This window comes from Podarcis gaigeae (genome assembly GCF_964106915.1).
Source record: "Podarcis gaigeae genome assembly, chromosome: 7".
NCBI lineage: Eukaryota > Metazoa > Chordata > Lepidosauria > Squamata > Lacertidae > Podarcis > Podarcis gaigeae.
The window spans coordinates 10,593,721-10,621,557 of NC_139683.1; the positions used below are offsets into that span (position 1 = coordinate 10,593,721).

The following is a 27,837-nucleotide window of genomic DNA, read 5'->3' on the forward strand; positions in this document are numbered from 1 at the left end:
CGGCTCTAGCAAGGAGGTGAAAGGGCTCTGGCAGGGTCCTAGTGCTAACTACGTTTCGGGAAGGAGGTGGAAAAACTCTAGGGGGAACCAGTTCAGAGCTTCATGCCTCCTCCCTAAAGCCCTGATGCCCACTTACTGGGCTTTAAGGTGGCACCCCCTCAGCTCAGTCCCCAGTTTGTGCTCACTACCGGCATAGCCCTAAATCCGTCCCTCAGTAATCCAAATGCAGTCATAACCTTTAAAAAACTGGTGATTACTGCCTTAAGTGACCTGAAAACCCAAGTGCTTTGTAGGTGCAAGTGTAAAAGTTCTTGCATATTAACTTCCTCCTCTGCGGACTACTTGACCAAACCACAAAGCCAAGCAGATGTTTGCGCCCTTCCATGTTTGGTCATTCAGTTATCTTAGGTCACATCCACACCAAAGACGGAACGTGTGCAGAGGAGGGCAACTAAGATGATCAAGAGTCTGGAAACCAATGGTTGAAGGAGCTGGGTATGTTTAGCCTGGAAAAGAGGAGACTGAGAGGAGATAGGAAAACCATCTTCAGATATCCCAAGGGCTGTCACATGGAAGAGGGAACAAGCTTGTTTTCTCCTGGTCTGAAGGGCAGGGCTTGGAACCAATGGCTTCAAGTGACAAGAAAGGAGATTAAAGCTAAACATCAGGAAGAAATTCCTGGCAGTAACAGCGGAATGGTCTCCTTCAGGAGGTTGTGGACTCTCCTTCCTTGGAGGTTTTTAAGCTGAGGCTGGATGGCCATCTGTCAGGGATGAGATTCCTGCATTGAGGGGGTTGGACCAGAGGTCCCTTTCAACTCTACAATTCTGTGATTGTATGATCCTACTTAAGTGTCCTGTCAGCTCTATAATTTCCGCTTGTGCAGCCGAACTTTCCCCAGCAAGCATCATTCCTTGCATGCTCTGCACTGTCCCCAAATTTGCTCTGAAGGGTTGGGGAGCCCCCAGAACAGATGTAGGGATGTCCAGGGGAGGATGCAGGGATGGGAGTCCCATTGCAGCAGTGGACATCCTTGCACTGACAGCAGGCTTGCTGAGCACTATATTAGATACAACTCCATACATTTAAAGCATTTTACTTCCTCCAACCAATCTTGGAAACTGTAGTATCTCTCTCAAAGAGCTACACTTCTCAGCACCCTTCACAAACTACAGTTCCTAGGATTCCTTGGGAGAAGCCATGCATTTTAAATGTATGATGTGGGTGTTGGGAGATTCCATTCCAGCTTTTGTTGCAGACATGGGCTTGTTGCGTGTCACATGTCTGTTTACATTCCAGCACAGATTGCTGGGTCCCGTGAGCGGAACTTCCGCTCTGTGTATTGCTCTTGTTTTGATTGTCTCTCCGAGAAGACGGCAAGGAGAGGCAACGTGTTTCTTTGTCCTGATTTATGTATAATAAATCCGTAGTTTTAGTATGTAGCCACATAGCCTCCAGCCTCTTCTCTTGTGAAGTTTACTCTGCTACGTATAGTGTGCTCAAGGCAGCAAGTTTGAGTCACTGATTTACGTCGGTGCCAGAGGTCGATGACTCTACGCAGTGTGAAGGCGGAGAGGGAGATGATCCAGCTGGGGCCTAGCCAACTGGCCTTTTGACCCCCGGATGCTGACAGTGGGTGTGACCTTACCTTTTCCACAACTGTTTTATGTTGTTCTTTGTTCTTGTTCTCCATTAGGATCTAAACCCTCTCTTGGCTCCTTAGTGTACACCTGGTCAGGTAGTTGGGCAGTTGAATTTCTTTTTCTTTCTTTCTTTCTTTCTTTCTTTCTTTCTTTCTTTCTTTCTTTCTTTCTTTCTTTCTTTCTCTCTCTCTCTCTCTCTCTCTCTCTCTCTCTCTCTCTCTCTCTCATCCCCACTGTTCTGGATTGGGCACAGGTGAGCGAAACCAAACCACCATTCACAGGAAGCATTCATGTGTGGCATCCTCAGTGTGCACACATCAACTTTAGGAGCTTGGAAAAATCATTCAGATAAACAAATGGGCTCCCCCCCCCAAAAAAAAACACACAATCCCTAAGGAAGACTGTAAACATAGAGCCAATTCCAAATCAGCTGGGATAGCTCAGTTGGTAGGGCATAGGTTTCTTAATCTCATGTTCATGAGTTTGAGCCTCATGTTCAGCAAAAGATTCCTGCATTACAGAAGAGTAAAAGGTAAAGGACCCCTGGGTGGTAAGTCAAGTCAGAGGTGACTATGGGGTTACAGTGCTCATCTCGCTTTCAGGCCAAGGGAGCCGGCATTTGTCCACAGACAGCTTTCCGGGTCATGTGGCCAGTAGGACTAAACCGCTTCTGGCACAACAGAACACCGTGACTGAAGCCAGAGCACTGTTTACCTTCCCGCCGGAGCGGTACCTATTTATCTACGTGCACTGGCATGCTTTCGAAGTGCTAGGTTGGCAGACGCTGGGGCAGAGCAACGGGAGCTCACCCTGTCACGGGGATTCAAACCACCAACCTTCGGATTGGCAAGCCCAAGAGGCTTAGTGGTTTAGACCACAGCGCCACCTGCGTCCTATAGTGCATTGCAGAGGGTTGGACTGGAAGATCCTTGTGGTCCCTTTCAGCTCCATGATTCTATGCTTCTATGATTAACCAGATCACCTGACACCGCAGGTCACACGTTGAGTTTGTGGGTATGCCACTTTGAGAACGGTAAGAAGCCAACTCTCTTTAAAAGGTTTTTGAAGCTTTATTGAGTGCTACAATTTCAATTTGCTGCACCGATACCCAGCACATGTGATTCATTGAATGCTGCAGTGCCTGTATGCTTTTGGGGCCTGCCCATCTTGTGTCGACGGCAACCATACTTGAAATTTCAGTAATGTATTGCAGACACACTTTTGTGATTTAGCGAGATGATTTGCAACCCCTCGCAGATCTGTAGTGATTTGATTTCATCCAGCGGATCCAAAATCAATAGAAATGTCCGGTTCTATTTCTTGTAGGCCACCTTGTCTCCAAGTGGCTTCTTCTGGGTGGTTTTGGAAAGAAATCCACTGCTAGGCTTGCTTGTGCTGGGCGGCTCTCGTCTGCCTGCAACCACAATGCAAACAAGATGCATCACTCCGTGAAAAACTCATGCAAATCATTATTTCTCATTGAATCCAATATGGTTCGCTAATTATTGTGTCACATTAGTCCAGTGGCGTAGCGTGGGTTATCAGCACCCGGGGCAAGGCAAGTAATTTGCGTCCCCTAACCCGTGGATTTTAGTAGGGGCAGAGAGCTGCGAGTGCGAGCGCGCCCCCCCAGATGTTGTGCCCGGTGCAGCCGGGCCACCCTGCACCCCCCATGCTACGCTACTGCATCAGTCTGCTGGGCAGCTGTCTGGGAACAATGCAGCAAGCTAATAATTATTGAACAGGCTGCCAGCAGATTCCGCGGTAGAACTTATAAATCATCTATTTAATGCTAATTCAATTATCCACAAGTTTTCTGGCAGCAAAGGTCAAGCAAAACATTCCAGCGCAACAATATCACATGGACAAAGCACATCGATTTAGGGTTTCAGAAGTGTTGCATCAAAATAGACCAGAAAAATACAGTGCCTGGAAGAATATTTGGGGTTCCAAAGATTGTAAGTTCTTTTTCTGAAGTGCTGTTAACTTTCTGAATTTTTTTTTTAAACAAATGAGCATTATTTATAAGTGGGATCTGCAACAAAATGTTGCAGTGGAGAATGTACCTGACTCCAGCTACCCCATTTCACTCCATTTCCCCTCTTCTGTGGTTTTCTGAGTAATCTGTGCCCATTTTTTTTGTGGCTCAGTCCTCCTTGGGCTATTTTGGCTCCTGCCCTTAGTATTTTTCTTTTTCTGCTTTTGCAAAGTATTCATCTATGGTAAGAAAGCCACTTCCGAATTCAAGAGGAGGTGGTGTTGCAGGCTTCATGCCCTCTCCACGTACATGGGGGGCTGATCTCAGCCCCCGCGCCGATTGAGGGAATCCCCCGGTCACGTCATCCCCTAGCCAGCCAATCACCTGGTCTGGGGGGCAGGGTGTGGTTTGCCCTATATTACACTGAGGCGGCCGGGGATCTCCCTCTTTTCGTCGCCTCTGCTTCACCGGTTTCCCACCCTCCCACCCTTCAAGGTTTCCCTTCTGACCTTGCTATGGACCTTGGTTGGTCGCCGTTATGGGGCCTGGTAGGAATTTTTTCCACTTGGCAAATTGGAACCAGCCCCTTGGTTTTTCGCCTACCTTCTAGCAAATCGTCACAACTTCCTTGGCACTGGTGGTTAGGCATTGGTATTGTTATGTAGATGGGGGGGGGGGGAGGAAGTGCCATCACCTCCCCCACAGGTCGAAGGGTAGTCCGGTAAAGGATTCCGGGGTGTGTGGCCCTGTCTGAAGCCTATGGAGGTGAGGGCCTAAGGCACGCCCCCCAAGCGGTGACCCCAGGGGACTTCCTAGTTGATGTGCATCAGCAGGACTCCCCCAATTGGTGTTAACCCTTCCCGGACTTCAAGCAATCAGGCTGAAATCATACAGTCGATAGGACCAATGCCTAAGCCAATACCGCTCTTACCTGTAACCAATAAAGTTGTGGCCATTTTTTGCCCATTAACCTAATTAACAGTGTCTTGTGTCTTTATTTCCATTGGGGGGAGGCGGGAACTTGCCACGCAAACCATAGAAAAGGACCTGTCTCCTGTTGCTACCACAGACCTCAACAGGAAATGTCAAGAAGAGCAGGGTAGAACTTTGAACAATTTGCAATTCATCTTCAAGGTCATTGTCATACATGTGTTGTTGTTGTTCTTTTTAACGCTTTAGACACTTTGGGCCTTTAAGCTTAAATATCACAATTGTTGGGGAGAAATAAATCAGGCCATTCACATTCCACTGTGTGTGTATGAGCTGAAGTTTTATTCAGTATAACTTACACTTCAGCACAGTGGTTTGTCATATTCTGAAAGCTTGGACTCCACCCCCCTCTTCCAAGGATCATGTGAACGAACTTAAATTGGGCTGTGAATTGAACTAGTTTGCTTTGTAACAGGATGACCATGAACCAGAATTAGTGGGATGTGTTGGAAATGAACTTTCATATACAGAGGAACCTCAGAACATAGTCTGTTCTGGAAGACCGTTCGACTTCTGAAACGTTCGACAACTGAGGCTTAATGGGTGGTTAGCAATTTCAACGGAGAAAATTGAGAAATGTGCCTCAGGAGCCGTTCGACTTCTGCGGCATGCTCAAAAATGGAAGCAATTACTTCCAAGTTTTCGGCGTCTGAAAACCAAAACGTTTGGCTTCCGAGACGCTCAAAAACTGAGGTTCCACTGTACTAAAAGTCAGGGCTACCCCCCCCCCCAGCCAAAACTCTCTGAAACTCAGTTCCGGCACCTCTCAGGTGGGCTCCATTGCCATTATAAGAAAACAAGGGAGGAGTTCATAGTGAGTTCAGGCAGCCTTTTTTGCTAGGAAAAGCAGCACTGCTAAAAGGAGAGTTGATACAACCTTTCTGAACATCACTGCCCAAAGAGAGAAAAAGGCGTGTGTTCCACTGTACACTTACAGCTCAAGGTACTTTTGAGGGTTTTGATGTAATTGGACCAGAATGAACATTCGGCCTTCTTCAGCCCTTTGTGGTTCTCAAAGGAAGTGGTAAATTCTTTATAGTTGTCACCATCAGCATCTGCTCGAAACATAGGCCAAGAGGATGCAACCCCAGTCATTTTTCTGGAGAACTTATAAGGGCCATTTGGGTTTCTAAAGAAAGAAAGAAAGAGGAACAGCTGTTATTCAACCAGCCGGCATCATGAAGAGTTTGTGCAACAGCCTTTAACACACGAGCATATAGGCATGTATCTATACTCTCATGACCATTATTTACAAATAATAATAATAATAATAATAATAATAATAATAATAATAATTTTTATTTATACCCTGCCCTCCCCGGCCAGAGCCGGCTCAGGGCGGCTAAAACCAGTAAAATTACAGTAAAAACATAATGGGGGGGGGACCCAATTTAAAATACAGGTTAAAATGCAATTTAAAATGCAGCTTCATTTTAAAAGTAGGTAGCCCACACAAGAGGGGGCTTGCAACAAAATGTTGCAGTGTAGATTAGATGGACTTTGTTCTGACTCAGCAAAGGAATTATGTTGTTCTGCTAAAGTTGTGCCTTACACGAATTCTCTCCCTGCATTCATCCCTTCAGGTGAGTCGTCATTATCATTGTTTTCTCAGGTGGGGAGCAGTGGTTGAAAGTGGATGGCAGAAGATCAACCACGGCTGAGACGGTTCATTCCAACAAGAGCAAAACAAAAACAGAAACCTTCATCCGAACAATATTTTTCTTGGGAGAATCATCTCTTCTTTGGCGAGTTCTTGGCAACAGTTTCAAGGGTGCAGGGAAGTTGTGTTTTATTTTGAGGACTCTGTGTAATCTGCCTCATCTTTCAACAGTTCCTCTTCCCTAGTACTCACTGGAAATTGTCAGCGTTCACCAGCAGCTCAGGTTTAAGAAAAGCCATCCTTTTGCAAATGAGCTGAGCTGTCTTAGAATCATAGAATCATAGAGTTGGAAGAGACCACAAGGGCCATCGAGTCCAACCCCCTGCCAAGCAGGAAACACCATCAGAGCACTCCTGACATATGGTCGTCAAGGCTCTGCTTAAAGACCTCCAAAGAAGGAGACTCCTCTATGTGACATCCTTTTATATATTTGAACATGGCTATCATATCACCCCTTAACCTCCTCTTCTCCAGGCTAAACATGCCCAGCTCCCTTAGCCGTTTCTCATAAGGCATCGTTTCCAGGCCTTTGACCATTTTGGTTGCCCTCCTCTGGACCCGTTCCAGTTTGTCAGTGTCCTTCTTGAACTGTGGTGCCCAGAACTGGACACAGTACTCCAGGTGAGGTCTGACCAGAGCAGAATACAGTGGCACTATTACTTCCCTTGATTTGGATGCTATACTCCTATTGATGCAGCCCAGAATTGCATTGGCTTTTTTAGCTGCCACGTCACACTGTTGGCTCATGTCAAGTTTGTGGTCAACCAAGACTCCTAGATCCTTTTCACGTGTACTGCTCTCAAGCCAGGTGTCACCCATCTTGTATTTGTGCCTCTCATTTTTTTTTGCCCAAGTGCAATACTTTACATTTCTCCCTATTAAAATTCATCTTGTTTGTTTTGACCCAGTTCTCTAATCTGTCAAGGTCATTTTGAAGTGTGATCCTGTCCTTTGGGGTGTTAGCCACCCCTCCCAGTTTGGTGCCATCTGCAAACTTGAAGTCTTGCAAAGCTTCAAGAGGAACTGCAAGACAGCTTGCACAGCAGAGCGTTGCGATGTACCCAGCTCATCTGTTTACTGTTTACTGACAACAATACTACACAAGAAAACTTCCAGGAAAGCAAAACTGACAGAACAAAAGCTAGGATTGGGAAATCAGCTTTTGAACTGAGAAGCAGGTCTTGACTGACTGTAAAGTTTTTGCTCTTTTAATAACCACGAACTACTGATCTTGCTATATACCAGTGGGTGTCTTAAAAATACTTGTAGCCAAATTGCTAATTGGAGGCTTCCCTGCGCTTAAAGAGCAGCTTATTGGATGCCACAGATACACTGTCTGACAGTAACACAAAAAACCCTGCACAAACATTACACAATAGAATGAAAGATCAATATGCCCCTCTCTTTTCCCCCAACCAGTGGCGAAGCTGCATGCTCCACTACCGGGGGCGGAGAGCAGGCAGGGATGTGGCTGGCTTCTCCCGGGGGCGTGACACACATTTGGGGGGGTGCGTGTCCGGGGGGCGCCACGATGGCACCCCGGGTGGTGCCGGGGGTGGTCTGCTCCCTCCACACTCCCGTTCCTCCACCAGCACCCCCAACCACATAATGCAAATGACAACAGTGTCTTATCCTGGATGTAAACAAATGATGAAAAAGACATATAGTGCAGAGACTATATGTACAGTGGTGCCCCGCAAGACGAACGCCTCGCAAGACGGAAAACCCGCTAGACGAAAGGGTTTTCCGTTTTGGAGGCGCTTCGCAAAACGAATTTCCCTATGGGCTTGCTTCGCAAGACGAAATGTCTTGCGAGTTCCTGCGGGTTTTTTCCCCTTTCCCCCCCTTTTCCTAAGCCGCTAAGCCGCTTATCAGTTGATCCGCTAAAAGCCGCTAAGCCGCTAATAGCGCTAATCCGCTAAGCTGTCAATGGGCTTGCTTCGCAAGATGAAAAAAACGCTATACAAAGAGCCTCACGGAACGGATTGGTTTCGTCTTGCGAGGCACCACTGTACTTTTCTTTCTTTGTTACACAAGGACATCTTTAACAAACGCTAATTAAAAGAAGAAATGAGGTTCAGAAGCTTTGTTAGGGATGGAAAAACTGACTTCGCAGCCTCTTCCAAGTAACTCAATACGCACCCAGATCTTATGAAGTTGGCTAGGAACTGCATGACGGTTAAGGAGAGGGTCTTTGCTTCCGGAGTATACTGGTTTTCGTACTGGGGATGGAAAGGCAGCCCAAAGGCATACTGGACATCAGGCAATAACTCCAGGCTTGAGCTTGAAAGAAAAATAAGGGAAAAGACTGAATGAAAAACAACAGCAGTGGTCTTATCGGATGGAGAAAGTGAGAAAACAGTTCCATGGTTAGAAGCGGCAGCTACAGAAGACAAGGAGATGGCGGGAGACAGAACTCAAGTCATAGATTTGGCAAAGGATGCAGGAAGGAATTGACGTTGCAGGTCTTGGTGTGGACACACATGTGGGTGTTTACACTCTCCCCTTCCTGTGCTCTCCAGCAATGGATATTAACAGTGCCAGATTTACGTATAAGCCAAACAAGGTATAGGGCCCCTCTCCCCCCCCCCAAAAAAAAAAATTAAAGGAAAAAAACTGGATGTACATTTCCAAAATATAAGATAAAAAACGAATAAAATCTACATACAGCAGTGTTTTGTGTTGTGTAGGCTCCTACGATGTAAATAATAGGCTCCGCCTGCTAGCCTGCTCCCTAAAATATCACTGGTTTGCTCATTTCTGTATATAGGGTGCCTACATTCTGCAGGGACTGGTTGCAAGGCAACATGGGCAAATGGCTTGAGATACCTATTAGGTCCATAAATTACCATACAGCATATATTCAACACAAAAAACCGTGACAATTTGTTGTTGACAAAGGACAGCTTAGGGCAGCAGCTTAGGGCCTCATCAAACCTAAATCCAGCCCTGGGTATTAAGAAGCATCACTGTCTCCAACTGTGGAGGCAGAGAAGAGCCATCCTGGCTAGAAGCCACAGACAGCCTTTTCCTCCGTCAATTTGTCTCATCCTCTTTTAAAGTCATCCAAGTTTCTGGCCACCACTGCCTTCTGGGGGGTGGGGAGAAGTTTCATAGTTCAACTATGTGCTGTGTGAAGGACTTGATCTGTCCTGAAGTTTCCAGCTTTGGAGTGGGAACATAACTTCAGCATCTCATCAGAGCTTTCTCTGGTTCACTCTGGACCAGTGAGGTAGCTGGCTGAAGTGGAATGTGGTGCTACGGCTGGACTCCCTTTTCCCTTAAGGGTGGCATGTGTGCATGCAGGGTCTCCTGGTTTCTCCACAGCGAATAATCCTGGCACCGGCCCCTCTTGAAGACTCTCACTTGAGGCAACCCTTCCAGGAGCCATGGGGACCCCGATTCCCAACCAGGAGCCCCACACTTCTGGCCCTGTGCACCTCCAGTGCCCAGCAAGGGAAGGGCCAGTTTGGAGACGAGGTCCCCTCGAGAAGTTGCTCCACCTGCCCTGAAGGAAGTGAGGGGTGCCTGCCCAGCCGGGCTGTAGCCCGGTGTCTCCCCTACTAACCCCCCCCCAAGAAGCATTTGCTTCTTGTTCTGCCTTCCTTTTGCTGCTGCAGAGCTGGACCATAAAGAAGGCGGATTGCCGAAGAATTGATGCTTTTGAATTAGGGTGCTGGAGGAGACTCTTGAGAGTCCCATGGACTGCAAGAAGATCAAACCTATCCATTCTGAAGGAAATCAGCCCTGAGTGCTCACTGGAAGGACGGATCCTGAAGCTGAGGCTCCGATACTTTGGCCACCTTATGAGAAAAGAAGACTCCCTGGAAAAGACCCTGATGTTGGGAAAGATGGAGGGCACAAGGAGAAGGGGACGACAGAGGATGAGATGGTTGGATAGTGTTCTCAAAGCTACCAGTATGAGTTTGACCAAACAGCAGTGGAAGGCAGGAGTGCCTGGTGTGCTCTGGTCCATGGGGTCACGAAGAGTCGGATATGACTGAACGATTAAACAACAACAACAACTGTAACTGGAGCTGTTGGGGAGGCTGCACTGGGTTGCCATATGTCCTGGTTTCCCCAGGCGTTTTACTGCTTAACAGAATCCCCCCCCATGCAATTTCCGTGGGCTGAAAACCAGATATATGGCAGCCCTAACATATATACACACACACAGCAGTTTTGGGCCTTTCTATCCTTAGCCCCACCCCAAAAGCACCAATAACAACATTGCATCTGGAAAGCAAATTTACCAGCAGCTGAAGAGATCTGAAACCAGATTACAGCATATTTTCCCAACTCTGAATGTTTAGACAGGGATTAGACTGGATCGGAGCTCGCTCATTCTGCTTGAATAATAATGGGCTTGCTTCACTCCATGAGTATTGCAGTTATGTTGGCCACAAATAGTGCTTCTATAGGAGCAGGGATATAGAGGGGGGCACTAACAATGAGATGGTTTTGTTTGTCCACAGTACAAGTCTGTTCAGAGAAGTAACCGCAGCAATGATGTCAAATGAACTGATTTGCAGGGTCACATCAAGAGCTCAGGGAAGAGATACAACAAGAGGAAGAAGCAGCTGAGGTTGATTCCTTGCTGCTCATCTCTGGATTGAGTTTTCAGGGGTACACTGACTGAACATGGAGGCTTTATTAGGTTTCATCAATAAAAAAAACCCCAAGGATATCCTTTCCTGTATTGGTATCCAGTACACATCTGTACTGGAATCGTTTTTTAAGATGTTTTATTGCTTGTGGGTTTGCTGCCCAGGGCTCCTTTGGGAGGAAGCAGGGAAGCAATTTTAAATAATTGTAAGGGAAGAAAAAGTTTCTTTATTATAAAACATGAAACAAAAACCCAACAACCTCAAAGTGGTTGCAAAAAAAAGATAAACCAATAAAATCATTGGTAAGAAAAATTAATGGCAATGATTTAAAACTTTCAAAAGGTTGAAATAACTAAAAAACATCTTAAAAAACATCTTAAAACTCATGTCAGCTTTCTGAACATCTGGGTAGGTAAGAATGTGTTTAGCAGCTGCCGAAAAGAGTACAACGAAGTTGCCTGCCTAATTATCAATTGGCAGGGAGTTCCAAAGTGTAGGTGCTGCCACACTAAAAGACCCGGTTCTTAAAATACAGAAAACATATTACGTGGCCAGTTTTTCTCCTTTCCTTAGTGAGCATGAATCTTATGACATTACCTCAACCTGGGGATTTTTCCCTGGGTATCAGTGGCTGGCATTCCCAGTGAATAATCATAATAACCTCTTAACCAAAGCACTTTTCTCTCATTTCTGCAGAATCTTTCCAAACCTCATTGTCTCTTTAACACTGAATGATTTCACCTCTTAAGGTATTTGCCTTCTGAATTTTAGCTGCTCTTGTGAATAGTTTTGGTTTCAGCTGTTCAGAAAGAAGTCAAATGAACCAGAGAAAGCGATGATGAGATGCTGAAGTTATGTTCCCACTCCAAAGCAGCAGTCTGGAAACTTTGTTTTGCAACCATGTAAAGTCATCTTTCTTTCCTTTTTTTTAAGCAAAAGGAAACCATAATTCTGTTATGATTGGGGGGGGGGGAGTTAGGAATATATTTGAGATTAAATTAGAGCAAGGGTAGCCAATTTGCCATCATTCACAAATAGCTGTCATGAATGTGAGCCTTGTGCTCACTTTAGAATCTGAGCCAATATGGAACTTGTTATTTAGTCTTTTAGTTGTGCCCGACTCTTCGTGACCCCATGGACCAGAGCACACCAGGCACTCCTGTCTTCCACTGCCTCCTGCAGTTTGGTCAAACTCATGTTAGTAGCTTCAAGAACACTATCCAGCCATCTCGTCCTCCTCTGTCGTCCCCTTCTCCTTCTGCCCTCCATCTTTCCCAACATCAGGGTCTTTTCCAGGGAGTCTTCTTTTCTCATGAGATCTGTCCTTCCACGATCTGTCCTTCCACTGAGCACTCAGGGCTGATTTCCTTCAGAATGGAGAGGTTTGATCTTCTTGCAGCCCATGGGACTCTCAAGAGTCTCCTCCAGCACCATAATTCAAAAGCATCAATTCTTCGGCAACCATCCTTCTTTATGGTCCAACTCTCACTTCCATGCATCACTAATATGGAACTAATGAATTGCAAACATGCCTAGAGACAGGCAAGCTCTCTGAAGCTCATCTTGGATTAACTCAAATTCTTTAAAAGAAAATGGGGAGAACATGGGCAACATTTCATAGAATCATAAAACTGTAGAGTTGAAAGAGTCATCTAGTTCAATCCCTGCAATGCAGGAATCACAACTAAGGAATCCCTGAGAGATGATCATCGAACCCGTGCTTAAAAACCTAAATAAAGGTTCATCACCTTCTTACTGTCAAAAGGTTTAGCTGGAGTAGCAGAAAACAAGCTTGCTCCACCTTCCATGAGACAGCCCTTGAGATATTTGTGTTGAATGGCTTATTTAAATATTAAGGTTCATTATTGTTTCACAAGATGTGTCTCTCTTTAAAGGCCAGAGTAAATATCATGACCTAGTTTTACAGCTGTGAAGCAGTATATCAGGTGCTGTTAAGTTGTGTTAATTTAAGCTGTGCCAGCAACTGGGTATAGTATATAAAGAGGAGCATGTACCTCTCTCAGAACCCTGGTGAATGGATGGGTCATACTTATAGATTTAATGTAAGAAGAGTTTTTGTAATTAAAGCCAAGCAAAAGATACTTTTGAGTTTCTTCATTGTTTCCTGAACGTGTGGTCTCCCTGGCACACTTTCTGCAGCACAATTAATCTGCTAAATACGCAACAATTTGAGGATGGCTATCATATCTCCCCCCAGTTCTTCTTTTCCAGGCTAAACACACCCAGCTCCTTCAACCATTCCTCATAAGGCTTGGCTTCTAGACCTTTGATCATCTTGGTTGCCCAACACTGCACATCTTTCAGCTTGCTGATCTCCTCCTTAAATTGTGGTGCCCAGAACTGGACACAGCAATGTTCAGCAATAGTTTGTCCTTTAACTAAGTGCATCAATTTGCCTTTAACAATTTCAGCAACTACGCCTCCATATTGAATAATAGCAAATCTTTCCCCGTTGCGATTCCTCATCAGGGAAGCAGACTTGGTGCCATTGCTATCTCTTTTTAGACACCAGGCGAAAACATTCTCACGGGTTTTAATTGGGAGGGTAGCTGGAAAGCACTGCAAATAACAAGGCCAGTGGAAGTGATGGTATTCCAGCTGAACTATTTAAAATTTTAAAAGATGATGCTGTTAAGGTGCTACACTCAATATGCCAGCAAGTTTGGAAAACTCAGCAGTGGCCAGAAGATTGGAGAAGATCAGTCTACATCCCAATCCCAAAGAAGGGCAGTGCCAAAGAATGCTCCAACTACCGCACAATTGCACTCATTTCACACGCTAACAAGGTTATGCTTAAAATTCTACAAGGAAGGCTCAAGCAGTATGTGGACCGAGAACTCCCAGAAGTGCAAGCTGGATTTAGAAGAGGCAGAGGAACCAGAGACCAAATTGCAAACATGCGCTGGATTATGGAGAAAGCTAGAGAGTTCCAGAAAGACATCTACTTCTGCTTCATTGACTATGCAAAAGCCTTTGACTGTGTCGACCACGCAAACTATGGTAAGTTCTTAAAGAAATGGGAGTGCCAGATCACCTCATCTGTCTCCTGAGAAATCTCTATGTGGGACAAGAAGCTACAGTTAGAACTGGATATGGAACAACTGATTGGTTCAAAATTGGGAAAGGAGTACGACAAGGCTGTATTTTGTCTCCCTGCTTATTTAACTTATATGCAGAATTCATCATGCGAAAGGCTGGGCTGAATGAATCCCTAGCCGGAATTAAGATTGCCGGAAGAAATATCAACAACCTCAGATATGCAGATGACACAACCTTGATGGCAGAAAGTGAGGAAGAATTAAAGAACCTTTTAATGAGGGTGAAAGAGGAGAGCGCAAAATATGGTCTGAAGCTCAACATCAAAAAAACGAAGATCATGGCCACTGGTCCCATCACCTCCTGGCAAATAGAAGGGGAAGAAATGGAGGTAGTGAGAGATTTTACTTTATTGGGCTCAATGATCACTGCAGATGGTGAAAGCAGCCACGAAATTAAAAGACGCCTGCTTCTTGGGAGAAGGGCAATGACAGGCCTAGACAGCATCTTGAGAAGTAGAGACATCACCTTGCCAACAAAGGTTCGTATAGTTAAAGCTATGGTTTTCCCAGTAGTGATGTATGGAAGTGAGAGCCGGACCATAAAGAAGGCTGATCGCCGAAGAATTGATGCTTTTGAATTATGGTGCTGGAGGAGACTCTTGAGAGTCCCATGGACTGCAAGAAGATCCAACCTCTCCATTCTGAAGGAAATCAGCCCTGAGTGCTCACTGGAAGGACAGATCGTGAAGCTGAGGCTCCAGTACTTTGGCCACCTCATGAGAAGAGAAGACTCCCTGGAGAAGACCCTGATGTTGGGAAAGATGGAGGGCACAAGGAGAAGGGGACGGCAGAGGACGAGATGGTTGGATAGTGTTTTCGAGGTTACCAGCATGAGTTTGACCAAACTGCGGGAGGCAGTGGAGGACAGAGGTGCCTGGCATTCTCTGGTCCATGGGGTCACGAAGAGTCGGACACGACTAAACGACTAAACAACAACAACAACAACAACAACAACAACAACAAAGCTGGATATGCCAGTGGTCTTTTTGTGTGCTCATCAGTTCCTCTCCAAGAAGAAAGAGATACCCACAGGCAGCATGGATCTTTGCAAAGACATTTGGAAGAGCCTTTGATCTCAGCCGCACATCTTTAAATGAGAAAGATTATGGTGTCTAGCCATCTGTGTTGTTATCAATGAGCAGTAAACAGAACAGCATATAAGAGGGACACCAAAACCATTTATATATATGGATGGAATTCAGTTGTTCTCTTCATTTGTCCTGCCTCTTCCCCCCTCCCCCCCCACCTTTGGCCAAGTTTCCTGATAATACATATTAAGTAAATTACAAGGAAAAAGCAATAAATCCCCTCTGCTTCCTGAGCTGCGTTGCTGTGGATTTGGCAGTGCGGTGACCAAAGAACATCGAGGGCTAACAAGATGCTCAAGGCAAACACTGGATCAGTGGCTTATTTGGATATGCTTGGACACCAGACAACTTTTGATCCTGCTTTCGATAGGGAGGCAGATGGTGAGTCCCTCCTTGCCAGCGCTACACAGATCTGATCCCTCACACAATTACAACGGACGATAACAGGAACTGAGCAGGAAGAGCAGATAATCTCTCACGCACTGGGGACTTTTGAGGGAATCTTTACAGAGACTTTTCTTGGATGCCATAGCACATGGGTAGGCAAACTAAGGCCCGGGGGCCGGATCCGGCCCAATCACCTTCTAAATCCGGCCTGCGAATGGTCCGGGAATCAGCGTGTTTTTACATGAGTAGAATTTGTCCTTTTATTTAAAATGCATCTCTGGGATATTTGTGGGGCATAGGAATTCGTTCATTCCCCCCCCTGCAAAATATAGTCCAGCCCCCCACAAGGTCTGAGGGACAGTGGACCGGCCACCTGCTGAAAAAGTTTGCTGACCTCTATAGCAAGTCCTGGTGAGCTATTTTTCTAGAAAAAAGAGGTGCTGAAACTCCCCATGGACACCTCCCTTGTTCTCTTAGAATGACTGCTCCCCACATCAAATGGGGGGCACCTTTCACGTGGTTGTGCACAGCCCCCCGGATCCCAGTGTGGCTCCCGGTAGTTTGGGCTGGCTTCACCCTCCCCAGGCTGAATACCTGGAGGTCTCCGCCTACCTCAGCCAATCGCCCAATCCCGCCTGGGGATGCGTTGCCAGGGGATTGGCCAGGTAGGGTGAGGGACCGCCCTGCCCACACAACAGAAGGTGAATCTTACCTGCGAAGTGTCAGTTGGCTCCAGAGCTTCTCCCACCCTGCCCTCCCTCAGTTAAGTCTTTTTTTGCAGGTTAACCTCTTCTCCACAGATACGCGGGCGCTGCTACGTCAAGGTTTCTGTTGAAGGGCCAGAAAGGAATTTTCCTGCATTGGCAGGTTTTGCCTTTGCCGTAGCAAAACTTCACAACTTTGGCGGTTTCAGGCCTTGGGCGGAATCCTTTAGTCTATCTTCTTAAATAGGGTGTGTGTGAAGCTTTGACTCGCCCCCTTGCGGCGGTGATCCCAGGGTTCCCTGTTAAAGGGGTCTTGAGGGGAAGCATTGGCCGCACGCCAAGAGGTTGTCATTGGTCTCCCCTGCGATGGCGGCAAAACGGGGTTTGGGCTCTCTGCTTGAACATATGTTCTCCAGAGCCAGCCCAATCCCCACACATTCTGGGGTCTCCCAGATCCCTGGCTGGGGACTGGGAAGGATAAACGCCCAATGCCTGAGCCAAGGTCTCCTTACACCTGAAACTTAATAAAGTAAAGGTAAAGGGACCCCTGACCATTAGGTCCAGTCACGGACGACTCTGGGGTTGCGGTGCTCATCTCGTTTTACTGGCTGAGGGAGCCGGTGTACAGCTTCCGGGTCATGTGGCCAGCATGACTAAGCCGCTTCTGGCGAACCAGAGCAGCGCACGGAAATGCCATTTACCTTCCCGCCGGAGCGGTACCTATTTATCTACTTGCACTTTGACGTGCATTTGAACTGCTAGGTTGGCAGGAGCAGGGACCGAGCAACGGGAGCTCACCCCGTCACGGGGCTTCGAACTGCCGACCTTCTGATCAGCAAGTCCTAGGCTCTGTGGTTTAACCCACATCGCCACCTGAGTCCCGAAACTTAATAAAGTTGTGGCCAATTTCAATCCCATAACACCTTGTCTTGAGTCATTATTCCACTTGGGGGTCGCCTGGGGTTGGGGGGGACTCTGCCTGTCCACGCAATAGAGGTGCTGGAGTCCCGGCTGGGAAAAAAGCCCTGATGGTGAGAGGGACCAAAAGCTCCGATGCGATGTCAGGCAGCTTCCAATAACTGCAAAGCATAAAAACAGGAAGAGATGGCCAGGCCTGGAAGACCGTAGGCTAATCCGCAGCTATGCTAAGAATGTGGATGTGGTCTGGAAGAGCTGCAGAAAACATTGCTGATATTTGGAAGACTTTGGAAGGGGCCAGAAAGATGGCGCTAAGAAGAGGAATCGCTTCTGGCTTCTACTTCACTACTGTAGGGTTAGAGAACCAGAGCCGTGCCAAGTCTGCTTACCTAGTTTTGACCTCATTTTCCTGAGTGCCAAGCCACCTCCTGACTTCAGGGCTCTATTGACACCGAATGAACATATATTTAAACTGCTTCTAATGTCTCCCTTGTTACGCCCGCCATGAGCTGAGCCTGTGCTTTTTCTTTCTGCTTTCTCTAGCCCTTTTCTCACATAAAGTGAGTGCAAGGCGGGGGGCAGTGCTTTTAGCTTCAGCCCTGTCCTCACACTGGTAGCACTGGCTATGGCAGGAGTTCAGCTGCAACCTCTGCAAAAGGAACTTTCCTCTTTTCGTTGGAGCCCAGCATGCGATTTAGAACCTCAGTTCAGGTATCTAAATCACGCAGCGAGCTTCCCAGCCACAACAGCTAATAATAATAATAATAATAATAATAATAATAATAATAATAATAATAATTTATTTGTACCTCGCCCATCTGGCTGGGTTTCTCCAGCCACTGGGTGGCTTCCAACAAAGATTAAAAATATATTAAAATGTCACACATTAAAAACTTCCCTAAACAGGGCTGCCTTCAGATGTCTTCTAAATGTCAGGTAGTTGTTTACCTCTTTGACACTCCACAGGGCGTTCCACAGGGCTGGTGCCACTACCAAGAAGGCCCTCTGCCTGGTTCCCTGTAGCTTTGCTTCTCACAAAGAGGGAACCGCCAGAAGGCCCTCGGCACCGGACCTCAGCGTCCGGGCAGAATGATGGGGGTGGAGATGCTCCTTCAGGTATACCGGGACGAAGGCCGTTTAGGGCTTTAAAGGTCAGCACCAACACTTTGAATTGTGCTTGGAATTGTGCTGGATCAGACCAGAGCAATCAAGTCTCTTCTCCTCCAAACGCCTGCCCAAGAAAGGTGTGTCTTCAAACAGGCTACTAAAATTATAAAGAAATGGGGACCTCATTGGGGAAACAAAAGCCTGCCCTGGAAGAGGCACTTTTCTGGGCTGCCACACCAGGTAGCCCTCATCTACTGCATGGAGTGGTCAGTATGGAAGAAGATGTTCCTGGAAATATTTGGGTCCCAAGCCATTTAGGCTTTAAACAATCAAGTAAGCACCTTCAATCCTACCTGGGAAACAACTGGAAACCCATGCAGCTGTTTTTAAGTGATGGGTAATATGTTCACAGGGACGCAGGTGGTGCTGTGGGTTAAACCACAGAGCCTAGGACTTGGTGTTCAGAAGGTTGGTGGTTTGAATCCTCGCGACTGGGTGAGCTCCCGTTGCTCGGTCCCTGCTCTTGCCAACCTAGCAGTTCGAAAGCATGTCAAAAGTACAAGTAGATAAATAGGTACCACTCTGGTGGGAAGGTAAACAGCGTTTCCGTGCGCTGCTCTGGTTCGCCAGAAGTGGCTTAGTCATGCTGGCCACATGACCCGGAAGCTGTACGCCGGCTCCCTCGGCCAATAAAGCGAGATGAGTGCTGCAACCCCAGAGTCGGCCACGACTGGACCTAATGGTCAGGGGTCCCTTTACCTTTACCTTTAATATGTTCACAGTCTGCTGCCCCACCAGCATTCTTGCTCGAGAACCTGGAAAAAAGCAGATGATGGGAAAGACCTCTGCCTGCTCTGAGATCTTGGCAAAGTCACTGATAGTCACACCAGACAATTCTAAACTAGGTGAGCCAAGTGTCTGATTCAGTAGAAGGCGGCTTCCTATAATTGTGCAAAAGCAGCAGAGGAGGAATGGGCAGGGTGTGTGTGTGCTAAAAAAAAAAGTTTTAAACACAGGAAGCAATAGAAAGAGAAAGTAGAGAGGCCTCCTTTCCATCCAGTTATTTTAGCTGAGTGACTCCACATTCAAACCACAATGCAAAGGAACGGAAGCCAAGCACGCCTGGTTCCTTCTTGCACCCTCGGCCTGGGGCACATTGGCAACCAGATGCAAATATATAACACAGCCCGAAACACCAAAAGACTCAGAGAAAAGGAATAGAAAAGGACTGGAACACAGAACTGATGGTTGTTGCTGTTTGTAATCAGTTAATTGCCAGCTTGCAGGACTGGCAGATATGGCCCAAATCAAACTCTCATCCTTCTTATCTAGACCATTGTAAAAGTGACAGGGCAGAATTGGAGAACCTTAGGGCTGGGGGATGGCAAATGTGGTCCTCCAGACCTCTCAAGTCACATCCTTTCCTCAGTCATTTTCCTTATCAGTTTTGATTGTTTTGAGCATTTTTGCCAGGTTGGAATGTACCCCTAGGCTCTGATATTTCATTTTGCTTGTCTGGATGAGCGACAGAGAGGAGACCCTAGCTTACTGCAGAGGTTGGGTGGTCATCTGTCATGGATGCATTAGTTGAGATTACTGCATATTGCATACCCTCCAACATTTCTCCGATGAAAACTGTTGTTGTTTAGTCGTGTCTGACTCTTCATGACCCCATGGACCAGAGAACGCCAGGCACTTCTGTCTTCCACTGCCTCCCACAGTTTGGTCAAACTCATGCTGGCAGCTTCGAGAACACCATCCAACCATCACGTCATCCTCTGTCGTCCCCTTCTCCTTGTGCCCTCCATCTTTCCCAACACCAGGGTCTTTTCCAGGGAGTCTTCTCTTCTCATGAGGTGGCCAAAGTATTGGAGCCTCAGCTTCACGATCTGTCCTTCCAGTAACCACTCAGGGCTGATTTCCTTAAGAATGGATAGGTTTGATCTTCTTGCAGTCCATGGGACTCTCAAGAGTCTCCTCCAGCACCATAATTCAAAAGCATCAATTCTTCAGAGATCAGCCTTCTTTATGGTCCAGCTTTCAGTTCCATAAGGATGTCCAATTCCATAATGATGATCTTACTATTTATACCCCACACAGCTTACTGAGTTTCCCAATAAGCAGCTCTGAGCAGCTTCCACCATATATAAAAAGATAATAAAACCTTAAACATTATTTAAAAAAATCCTTCCCTATACAGGATTGCCTTCAGACGGCTTGAGGGTCAGATAACTCCATACCCTCCAACATTTCTCCAATGAAAATAGGGACGTCCTAAGGAAAAGCAGGACATTCAGGGATGAAATAAGAAACAGAGTTGGCTTCTCTAAATCAGGGACATCTCTGAAAAATAGGGACACTTGGAGGGTCTGGCATTGCAAGGGGTAGATGACCCTTGGGGTATTAGTAGTAGTAATAATAAAAATAAATAATAATAATTTATTATTTATACCCTGCCCTTCTGGCTGGGTTTCCCTGGCCATTCTGGGCAGCTCCCAACAGAATATTAAAAACACAATAAAACATCAAACATTAAAAACTTCCCTAAACCCGGCTGCCTTCAGATGTCTTCTAAAAGTCAAGTAGTTGTTTATTTCCTTGGCATCTGATGGGAGGGCATTCCACAGCGTGGGTGCCACTGCCGAGAAGGCCTCTGCCTGGTTCCCTGTAACCTCACTTCTCACAATGAGGGAACCGCCAGAAGGCCCTTGGTGCTGGACCTCAGTGTCCAGGCAGAACGATGGGGGTGGAGATGCTCCTATAGGTATACTGGGCTGAGGCCATTTAGGGCTTTAAAGGTCAGCACCAACACTTTGAATTGTGCTCGGAAATGTACTGGGAGCCAATGTAGGTCTTTCAGGACCGGTGTTATACGGTCTTGGTGGCCACTCCAACCTTCCAACTCTATGATTCTATAATTCTATTAAAGGTGTGTTTTGAGAGAGAGAACAGTTTTGAATGTGATTTTTTTTTTAAGAAAAATGAAGATTAAATGAGAAATGGAAAGGAATGGATTTATGGGTATTTATGTATCATCATTGTCAACAGCAGCAATGATCACGGACTGAAAATAAGAATGAACTGTGCATCCCTAGATCCATGACAACAGAACTCTGTCCATGCTCTTACCTGCTCAGGGAGGTGGTGTCTGGAACGTGGTACATGAAGACTTGCCCTCTGCCATTGCCAGCCCAGTAACGAGCCATGTCTATTGTGGGGCAAATGATGAACTGGTCCCTGAGAAACGGGAAAAGAAAACGATGCTATGGTCAAGAAACAATGGCCAAATGACAACAAGTTGCAACGAAGGTGCCTCAATTAGGGAAAGGAAGGAGAGAGACCTCATAACAGTGAACAATACAAGGACTAAGCAGCGCTGCTGAAACTTGCAAACTTCCTTTTATCCCATTATTCAAAAACAACAAATAATTAAACAAATAAACTTGCACAAATCTTATACAATCAAATAACCGCTCTTTTGTTTTGCTGAAACAAATCTGTTTATATAAAAAGAGTGCAGCCAAAAAAAGGAGGGAGGGGGAAACAATTAGGAAAAAGCTATTTTAAGTATCTTTCTCTTTGCTTTGGGACAGAAAGCCCAGCATGGGAGAAGGTTTAGACCAGTTGTTTTTTTTATTATTATTATTATTATTATTATTATTATTATTATTATTATTATCTTCTTCAAATTTCCCCACAGGCTATGATTGGGCGCGTGTGTTTCTGGGGAGATTCTGAAGTTGCCAATTTGTGGGTTGGGCTAAAAGGTTTTAAATACTGGGCACGCTCTTTTGAGCGTCCTCTTTTGCTGCGTGCATTGGATCACCCACCCATCCTCCCTGAAATGGAGATTTTGCGCTCGACCTTGCTATGCCTGTCATGGGATCGCCTGCTTTTGGGGCAGGGGCCTGGTAGGAATTTTGTCCATCTGGCTGATTGGCTGGAGCCATTTGGTTTTTGCCTACTGTGTAGCAAATTATCGCAACTTGTAAGGTTTGCGGTTAGGCATTGGTTAAAATTGGTTGGTGGAGGGTTGAATTGGTTGAATTCCGTTAAAGGAATCTGGGGGCTTGCCATGCCTTCGTCCAAGTCCCTGGCATCGGGCTTGGGCCACGCAAAGCCTCTGGGAGCATGTGGGGAGAGGTGAGGGTCTGGTGCCCAGCTTCATTTCTCCCCAATATTGTTTTCCCTGACTGGCTTTCGCTGGAATCCGGAAGTCAGTTCTGTCCCTGGGCGTGGGGACAGATAGTCGGAACCAATGCCTAAGCAACCACTCACAGCTATGTATTTAAATAAAGTTGTGGCCAAAAAACCTTAAACAAAAATTATGTGTGATGTGTGAGTTATTGGGGTGGCTTGGGGACCTCAACATGCAACATTCCTCCCAGATTTCATCCGTCCTTAGCATGTCACTGTTGTTCATGTGCAGATGTTTCCTGCAGCGACCCAGACACCTCCCACAAATCTCAACCCATGTTTAAAACATTAGGAGGTTTACAATGTTGCTGATCTGCTTGTTGGAGAAGGGAGCCACTAGCATGAAAAGCAGAACGACAAGTGTTCAGCTGCAAAAGAGTGTTGGACTTTGTAACATCTGTGGGAAAAGGTTCTCTGCACCTCAGCGGCTTTTCTGATTTGTGGAAAAGTTGCGCTGTAAAGGAAGTCTAGGAGCTGACATGCTGGAGAGTGAGGGCGAGGTGGTTTCTTATTATTAAGGACCTATATGGGGAACTGGCCAAATTTAAACCTGCGGAAACCACACAGGAGCGGCTCAAGAAAATGAAAGAAACACTCATAAACCACAAGACACGGCATGCAGGGGCTACAACTTAACCGCTCAGACCTCCTTCTTGCTGTTTATAACCTCATCTCATGTTTGCTAGAAGGACTGCAACCCACAATTCAAAACCAGACTATCTAAGGACTTTTTTCTTTGTTAAAACCTCTTTCATCTTCCATCCACACGCATAGGAACAAGTCAGGAACCCCATCTCTAGTTTGACCCCTCTATAAGGTAAAGGGACCCCTGACCGTTAGGTCCAGAAGTGAACGACTCTGGGGTTGCGGCACTCATCTCACTTTACTGGCCAAGGGAGCCGGCGTACAGCTTCCGGGTCATGGGGCCAGCATGACTAAGATGTTTCTGGCGAACCAGAGCAGCGCACAGAAATGCCGTTTACCTTTCCGCCAGAGTGGTACCTATTTATCTACTTGGACTTTGACGTGCTTTCAAACTGCTAGGTGGGCAGAAGCAGGGACCGAGCAACAGGAGCTCACCCCACCGCGGGGATTCGAACCGCCGACCTTCTGATTGGCAAGCCCTAGGCTCTGTGGTTTGGACCACAGCACCACCTGCGTCCCTGACCCCTCTATAGTAAGTAGCAAACACACAATGTGATGATGGCATCTCGACATCATCAGACTGTGTGTTTTGCTCCCCACCACTCAATTGTGGCAGTCAACAATGGACAATGGGGAACAGCTGGGGCAGGGGAAACACACAAGCTACCAACCTAAAAATGAGCATGAGCCCTAATTTCCCACTTACCCGGTGGCACTTCCAACATCATTTACAATGATCCTAAACAGAAAGAGAGAGAGAGAGAGAGAGACAGAGAGCAAGAAAGACAGAGAAACGGGGATCCTGTTGCCTTCCAGATGTTTTGGACTACAACTCCCATCAGCCACAGTCAGTACAGCCAGTGGTCATGGATAATGGGATTTGTAGTCCAATGTCATTCCTGACTGGGGTTGATGGAGTAATATGACATATGGAACATCACAAGTTCCTCACCACTGGTTTACAGTCTATACTGGCCCTATAGTAAACAAGCAAGCAGATGATAGAAAACACTTTTGTTCTGTAAATGACCACTGGGAGTGGAAGGATGGTGAACATCCAGATGTTGTTGGATTCCAACTCCCATCAGGCCCAGCCAGAATGGCCAATGGTCATGGATGATGGGAGTTGTAGTCTAACAATATCTGGAGGGCCGCAGGTTCCCCATCCCTAGCTGAAAATGGGTTTTCTGTGAACGTTTGTTTTCTCCTGAAGGAGTGGCTTCTAACTGCAGGGAAACCGAAAGGACTAGACTGGGACGTCAAACCACCAGCATCACGTGGAAAGGAGCAGAAGTCAACAGAACAAGGCAGTTTTGCTGCAGTGGCTGACTAAAAAGCTGCAAAATGTACACAGAAAAGCGGGGTTTCTACGCTCTGGATGCACATGCCTTGCAGACTTGCCACGCCTGTTTAGCCCCCTTCAAGGCCAAGACCACAGTAGCTGGTGGTGCTAGTTTGCTGTGGTACCCAATTGTGCACAGCACTGACGAGCTTGTGCCCGTGACGTCACAACCTCCTCTTTGTCCTCATCCATCAGAGCGGTTTATCAGCCTTTTAAACTCAATTCAAACAAATCAAGGTCCCTTGAGTGCTTAAACTTCTAAGCGTCGGATTGCTCTACAGCAGCGGTTCTCAACCTGTGGGTCCCCAGATGTTGTTGGACTACAACTCCCATCATCCCTGAGCTCTGGCCTTGCTAGCTAGGGGTGATGGGAGTTGTAGTTCAACAACATCTGGGGACCCACAAGTTGAGAAAGGCTGCTCTACAGCGAGGGAAAAACCACACTGAAATTCCCTTTTGATATACATTTGCAAGTGCTGCAAATGGGTATTAAGCTAAAAGGTAAAGGTACCCCATCCCGTGTGGGCCAGTCTTGACAGACTCTGGGGTTGGTGCGCCCATCTCACTCAAGAGGCCAGGGACCAGCGCTGTCCGGAGACACTTCCGGGTCACGTGGCCAGCGTGACATCGCTGCTCTGGCGAGCCAGCACAGCACACGGAAACGCCGTTTACCTTCCCGCCAGTAAGCGGTCCCTATTTATCTACTTGCACCCGGGGGTGCTTTCGAACTGCTAGGTTGGCAGGTGCTGGGACCGAGCAGCGGGAGCGCACCCCGCCGCGGGGATTCAAACCGCCGACCTTTAGATCGGCAAGCCCTAGGTGCTGAGGCTTTTACCCACAGTGCCACCCGCATCCCTAGTGAAATCCTAATAGCGAACTGGTTCATTATGTAGTCAAAACTGCCTTCCCACCACACAAAGGAGCTTCCAGCAGGTCTAAGGGGAACCTTAGCAGAAAAACAAAACAACTTTAGATTGGGGGGGGGGGAAGGGGGAGGCTTGGAACCTAAAAGACTTTGAAGATTGAGCATGCTCAGTGGTTGTAGAACTCTGGCTGGCTATTGAGAAGTTGGACACAAACCAGAGAGAGGGATGGAATGGAGTGTATTGGAAAAGGGTCTGGCTGGCTGGCTAGTACTCTGAACAGGAATGCTCCACACTGCCATGTTTTTGTAGGTCTCCACTTTAAAGAGTCACCGCTTGTTATGAGAAAACATTTTGTAGGTGAGGCTTTTCCTTCTCCACTGCCTTTAGAAACAGAAAACGGCATCCGAGCACCGCAGAAGAGTTTCTCACCGTGTGGCGTTTTCCAAAGCCCTGGAGAACGAGGCGTACTCGGTGGAGGAGTGCGTCAGGGAATAAAACCAGGTGGCTGCGTTCAGCACGGCAGGATCGGCGTCTTCTCCGCCCAGGGAGTTTTGGAGAGCTTGATAAAAGGCTACCTTGCTGTGGACGCGGACTTGGCTTACTTCGAATCGCTAGGTGAGAAGGAAAATGGGATTCAGAAGAACTTAGGAGCACAGCTTATATATTCAAAAAAAAACCACACAGGCTGCTGCCTTCCTTCCTTCCTTCCTTCCTTCCTTCCTTCCTTCCTTCCTTCCTTCCTTCCTTCCCTGAAGTCTAATCATGCAAGGAAGGTGAACAGAAACACCTTAGTTTGCACATGTATGAATCTCTCTGCCGATATTCAGGGTCTGCATGACTTCTCAGAGAATAAGCTGCTTGGTTTTGCTATTTCAGTCGAAAGAAAACCGCCCTCTTAAAATAAGCAGGTGGTATTCAGCGCTGGGACACGGGTGGCGCTGGGTTAAACCACAGACCCTAGGACTTGCCGAACAGAAGGTCGGCGGTTCAAATCCCCGCGATGGGGTGAGCTCCCATTGCTCGGTCCCTGTTCCTGCAAACCTAGCAGTTCGAAAGCACGTCAAAGTGCAAGAACATAAATAGGCACCGCTCTAGCGGGAAGGTAAATGGCGTTTCCATGCGCTGCTCTGGTTCACTAGAAGTGGCTTAGTCATGCTGGCCACATGACCCGGAAGCTGCACGCCGGCTCCTTCTACTAATAAAGCGAGATGAGCGCCGCAACCCCAGAGTTGGCCACGACTGGACCTAATGGTCAGGGGTCCCTTTACCTATTCAGTGCTACCCTTGCTCTGAACAGATCCGTTGAAGTTAATTGACATGGCTAACTCGGGTTCATTAATATCAGTGGGTCTACTCTGAGTAGGGCAATGTGAAACACAACCAAATGGCTCAGATTCAACTAACCTGGCATGCTAGGGGAAACCAGGGTAAGAGCAATGGGGCTTTCCACCCCTCTCCTGCCCCCTGGGGCCTGCTGTACCCCCCCAAATATGTTCTGAAGGGTCAGGAGAACTTCCCAAACAGCACACAGGGGGAGGAGACGAGGGTTCGTTCCATCCAGCAAGCAGAAATGCTTGTAGAGCCAGAACGGTCAAAAGACCATGGCATTGAATTCCCCACAATGTCTATAAATTGTCACCTATACTGAGATATGTGCTCATTTCAGGCTTAACAAGAAACCACAATTTCCTGCTTATGTGGACAGGTCACACTACTGACACAGGCAAATAAAAAGGTCGTTTTTAACAGCCAGTGGAAAGCATACTGCTGTAAGCTCCTGCCGTAACTCAGAAGAAAGATCGTTCCACAGGGCCGGCATCACCACCAAGAAGGCCCTCTTCCAAAATGCCGTAAGATCCATCTCTGCAGATGGCACTGCCACTAACAGGGCCTTGTCCAAAGATCATAGTGAATGAGGAGGTCTGTACAGGAAGGCCAGAGGCAGTCTTCCAAGGCATCTGGTCCCAAGTTGTTTGGTAACAAAACCTTAAATAGGAACAATAATTAAATGACCTCTCTCCTCTAAGGGGTAGGGTCAAAGAGGTTTGCACAGCGTGTTAGGAACACACACACCCCAGTTGACCTGAAATCCTTCCTTCCTCTGTTTGTGGGACTTGGCATTCACAGAAGCCTTCACGGAAGATGAAAGTTTGGGATCTCAGAATACAGTGGTACCTCGGGTTAAGAACTTAATTCGTTCTGGAGGTCCGTTCTTAAACTAAAACTGTCCTTAACCTGAGGTACCACTTTAGCTAATGGGGCCTCCTGCTCCTGCCGCGCTGCCATCGCACAATTTCTGTTCTCATCCTGAAGCAAAGTTCTTAACCCGAGGTACTATTTCTGGGTTAGCGGAGTCTGTAACCTGAAGCGTCTGTAACCCGAGGTACCACTGTAATGAATTCTCAGTATCTGTTTCTGTCCTTGTGCTGCACTTTTGTGGAATACATATATAGCTCTGCATATTATTATTATTATTATTATTATTATTATTATTACATTCATATTGAACCTTTTTCTCCAAGGAGAAACACATGGAGAGCATACATGGCACTTTTCCCGCTCCCCATTTTATCATCGCAACAACCC

At 46.8% G+C, this 27,837-nt stretch overlaps 1 protein-coding gene across 1 annotated transcript in view; it reads right to left on the reverse strand.

Annotated features, from left to right (window-relative positions):
• Positions 1-2,693: 2,693 nt before the first annotated feature.
• The window catches only part of TG (thyroglobulin), a 179,549-nt gene continuing 154,405 nt past the window's right edge, over positions 2,694-27,837 (reverse strand). Inside the window, exons 43-47 of the mRNA XM_083749557.1 lie at positions 25,681-25,862; positions 21,331-21,438; positions 8,414-8,554; positions 5,547-5,740; positions 2,694-3,057 (exon numbers count right to left, since the gene is read on the reverse strand). Of these exons, the coding sequence (XP_083605683.1) occupies positions 2,957-3,057; positions 5,547-5,740; positions 8,414-8,554; positions 21,331-21,438; positions 25,681-25,862 (726 nt within the window). The 3' untranslated portion in view covers positions 2,694-2,956. The remainder of the gene's footprint in view (positions 3,058-5,546; positions 5,741-8,413; positions 8,555-21,330; positions 21,439-25,680; positions 25,863-27,837) is intronic.